Genomic DNA, 4,167 nt, shown 5'->3' with positions numbered 1-4,167 from the left:
TAGTCCCAGTCTCTCTTGATTGGAGGTAAGATGGGATAGGAAATAACAAGACCTACTTCCTTAAGTGTCTGTAAAACACCCCCCCTGCCTGCAGCAGAATCATCAAATTAGGGGCAAGGGTTCAGCTGGTACAGAATGTGACAGACATTCTTTCCACCACCATCATTCCACTGCATAACGCTAAAAAGTATACACTTGTGGATGCATTTCTTTGTCTTCACTAAGTGGTTTTAATGGCTGAGCAAATAATTACAGTGGGGCCTTGACTTACGAGTGTCCGACTAACGAGTTTTTCGAGATTCGAGCCGTCTCTCGGCCGATTTTTTTCTTTGAGTTGCGAGCTAAAATTCGGGTTACAAGCCAGCTTCAGATACCCCACCGCTAGTTGGCGCAGCGAACGTCACAGTGAACGCCACAGCATCAGCCCAGCAGCACGTGTCTCACTCGTTCACTTTATGATTTGACATACGAGTAATTTGTTACAAGCTTCGTCACGGAATGAATTAAACTCGTAAGTCAAGGGCCACTGTACTACTCAATCAGAAGCAGAAGTTTGAAACTCAAGATAAGCTGCAGAAATCTCACGATTAAGAACTGCAAATCATATCATTTCTTGTACCACTCCAGCTCCCATGTGTTATCGCACGTGGCTTTCACTTCCTTCGGCGAAACACTCCAAAACCATGATGCAGTGAATACGGCTTTTCTGGCTGGAAGTCCTGGGCTGGCATCCCAACACTGGCACTTTCTGGCACTCAAGGGAAGTTAACCTGAACCCAGTGTCTTCCAGCTCTAAGGTGGTATCACTATCACCCACACTTGCAGGGCAGTGCCTATGACTACATTTACTTATGTCATAAGCCTACTATATTACCTGGCACTTGGGGATACTTATGGTGGCAGTGTAGTAACATAACCATAAAAAACATCTAAAGAATTCCATGTGCTAATACCTTCGTTTAAATTATACTTCACATATTGTTTTTCTTATTCCTCACCCAAGAATATGTTTTTACAGAGAGAAGAAAGGAGAGAGAAAAACATCAATGGGTTGCCTCCCGTACATAACCTAGGTATGAGCCCTAACCCCCAACCCACAACTTTTTGGGACGATGCTCCAATCAACTGAGCCACCCGGCCCAGGGCTACTTCACATTAGCTTTTCAAGATTTAACACTATATTCTGGCAGATTCTTTCCCCTGGCTGAGTTTATTCCTTGTTTCTATTCTTATTTTTAAGTCAGTAAATGAAGAACACAAGGTACATATAATAAATGTTATCTTCTCACTTTGGTTTTAACAGAAGCTGAAGCTAATTAGAAAGAATACTTACAGAATGAGAACACCAATTATGAAAGACAAAATATATGTGCATCTCGTTTAGATTTGAGACCCTAACTGCTCACAGAATTCATAGATTTTATTGTTAAGCTGCAACATACATGGTTTAATACAACAAAAAACATTTATCAAGTGAAAAGTAATAAACTGAACAATAAACAAATAAACACTCAAAACAAAATATTTTCCATTGGAAACATGTTAAGATGAATACGGGGTTTCTTTACCATCTTACTGCAATTTTCTTATGTGTTACTAGCCTACATACCCCATGTTTTCTGTAATCATGCAGATGATGTGAATGGAAGTTTGAATGATTAAATAAATGAAAAGTCCGTTTACTGCAGAGAATCATTTCACAAGGCAGCCAAACTGGATTTAGAGAATAAAATTATTCAAGAAATTCTCCATGTATTTAGGTTCATTTTAGAATCCATGAACCTTAAGCTGTTCCTCCTTGACAATGCCAACCTGCAAAATAAAACTTAATTTAGCAGAATCATGCTAAGGACTATATCAATTCACCCCTAAGAAAACATGGAGCAGCCATTAAGCAGCAGCATTGCTAATAGCTTATCACATTTTTTTTGGTGGCACCAACTGTTAACAACAAACAGTTCCAGTCACATGAGTACCCTGACATGCCACAAAACACCGTGTAGAAGCAGGGGCGATCCAGCCATTCCAATGACAAAGCCATCGCAAGGGTGTACACAAAGCACCCACTCACCTCCAAGAGAAACTGGCAAATGTTTTTCCTCTGGTCCCCTTGAAGCTGAATAACCTCTCCGTACTCGGGGTGCTCAATCACAGTACCATTGCAGGCAAATTTCTGGAGAATATACATGTCCAACAGAACTGAGTCAAACACTGAGGTTTTATTTTCGCCGTATGACTAAAATCAACTACTCTGTAGCCTTGACTATGTCCATGAAACAAGTCTGTCTCCTCTAACCCCCAACCCCCAACACTCCCAAGGTAATTTGAAATAAACCAGCAGGTCACATAATAAAGGCAATGATGTTACTCGGACCATCAAGAACTACATTATGTCGCCTGTTGCTAGAAGGCCACGCCAATCTTAAGACGGAGACCAGACATAAACACCCGAGTGTTAAGTGGGAGAATGAACACGGCCTTCCTGGACGGCACTGCTTAGCTGTGAACCATCATCCAGTGCAGAGGTGCGCATCCGCACCCCGCTTTAACCTCTCCTCCCTAACACCTGTACCTTTTTGAAAGCTTTCACAAGTTTCTTTTTGTCATAATCATCTGCAATGCCCTGGACAGTGGTCAGCGTCTTCCTGCCGTTCCGTTGCTGGATCCTTATATGAATGTAATCCTCAGTCCCTGCCGGGAGTAAGTCGTCACCCTTAGTTGCATCAGCAAAGGGGTCTGCAAAAGGGAGACAACAGTAGTCAAAAGTGGAAAATACCGTTTAGTCGTTAGTTTTCCAGGTCTAGGGTAGGCTGCAGTCTAGACAGCCAGCAGAGAAGGTTCTAGTGTCCCCCCTTTTTCCGCGGATGGGAATGGGGGTGGGGTGGGGGCGGGGCATAAAAAAACCTCCCAGGTGCTCCCGCAAAAGGAGAACGCTTTGCACGGGCACGGCCATGGCTATCCGGGCTGAAAGATGTTCTAGGGAGACAGCGTCACCGCTGAGCACGGCCCGCTAACGAGACAAGAAATGTTAAGCCCTTATTTTATAGCCGCCATAAGTAATGTGCTTTGCCCTGACCGGCTTGGCTCAGAGGATGGAGCGTCGGCCTGCGGACTCAGGGGTCCCAGGTTCGATCCCGGTCAAGGGCATGTACCTGGGTTGCGGGCACATCCCCAGTAGGGGGCGTGCAGGAGGCAGCTGATCCATGTTTCTCTCCCATGGATGTTTCTAACTCTCTATCCCTCTCCCTTTCTCTCCGTAAAAAAAAAAAAAAAATCAATAAAACACTTTTTAAAAAAAAAAAATGTGCGTCACCGCGATGACATTCTGCTGACAACAGAAACATTCAAGTCCCCCAATCATGTCACCGTGAAGGTGCCGTGCAAAAAGGAACAAAAAAACGCACCCATGTACACGTGTGTGTGTGTGTGTGTGTGTGTGTGTGTGTGTGTGCAGAGATCGAGGGGCGTCATCTGACAAACGACTCTCCCAGCGGAGGAAAGGGGGCCCCGGGGCCCCGCGGAGGCCGGTCTCCGCATCTTTCACTAAGTGCCCCCGACACCTGCTCCCCGGCAGCTCCGCCCGCGAAGGGACGCCGACCCCCGAGCGGCATCGCCCCAGCGAGCGGCGGGGCCGGTGAGGGGCCGGCGGCGGGCCGGGGGATGGCAGGGGATGGCAGGGGCCGCGCCGGGGGCCGCGGAGCGGGGCCGGGGGCCGGTCGGCTCGGGGAGGGGTCGCGGGGGACCAGTCGCCATTTTCTGGGCGCCGAGACAAAGCCCCACTCGGGGTCCCGGAGGGCGGGGAGGGGGCCCGGGCAGGGGCGGCGGGGCGGCCGAGGGCGCGCGGGGGCCAGCGGGGGACGGCGGCCAGCGGGTCTTACCGAAAGATTGGAGGTTCTGGATAGTGGACATGCGATACTAATGTGAGGCCGGTGAAGGGATAAAATTCCTGCGGGGCCCGCCCGGATCACCGTGTCAAGAGGCTGCAGGGGCGAGAAAACGGAAATCAAGAGATGCTTCGCCCCGGGGCTGGGACACGGCGGGAGCAGCAGCGGCGGCGGCGGCGGCGGAAGCCGGGAGGAGGCGGAGGAAGAGGCGGCGGCGACGGAGGCGAGGACGCGACAGAAGAGGCGGCGCTGCGGCTTCCCCGACAAAATGGCCGATGGAGAC

General features: G+C 49.0%; 1 protein-coding gene across 2 annotated transcripts; it reads right to left on the bottom strand.

Moving 5' to 3' along the window:
* Positions 1-1,379: 1,379 nt before the first annotated feature.
* Positions 1,380-4,167, bottom strand: EIF1B (eukaryotic translation initiation factor 1B). 2 transcript variants are annotated; one of them, XM_036333242.1, is made up of 4 exons: positions 3,879-4,160; positions 2,573-2,736; positions 2,072-2,173; positions 1,380-1,812 (listed from the first exon to the last, which is right to left on the bottom strand). In XM_036333242.1, exons 1-4 carry the CDS (start codon positions 3,907-3,909, stop codon positions 1,768-1,770), a joined length of 342 nt encoding a protein of 113 aa, XP_036189135.1. In that variant the 5' UTR covers positions 3,910-4,160; the 3' UTR covers positions 1,380-1,767. The 2 variants fall into 2 exon arrangements, with proteins under 2 accessions (XP_036189135.1, XP_036189134.1); XM_036333241.1 differs by lacking the exon at positions 1,380-1,812 and having other exon boundaries at positions 1,819-2,173; positions 3,879-4,167.

The sequence above is a fragment of the Myotis myotis genome, unplaced genomic scaffold, assembly GCF_014108235.1.
Source record: "Myotis myotis isolate mMyoMyo1 unplaced genomic scaffold, mMyoMyo1.p scaffold_m19_p_13, whole genome shotgun sequence".
Taxonomy (NCBI): Eukaryota; Metazoa; Chordata; class Mammalia; order Chiroptera; family Vespertilionidae; genus Myotis; species Myotis myotis.
The sequence above is the reverse complement of the archived record's forward strand: the minus strand, read 5'-3'. Positions and strand labels throughout refer to the sequence as shown.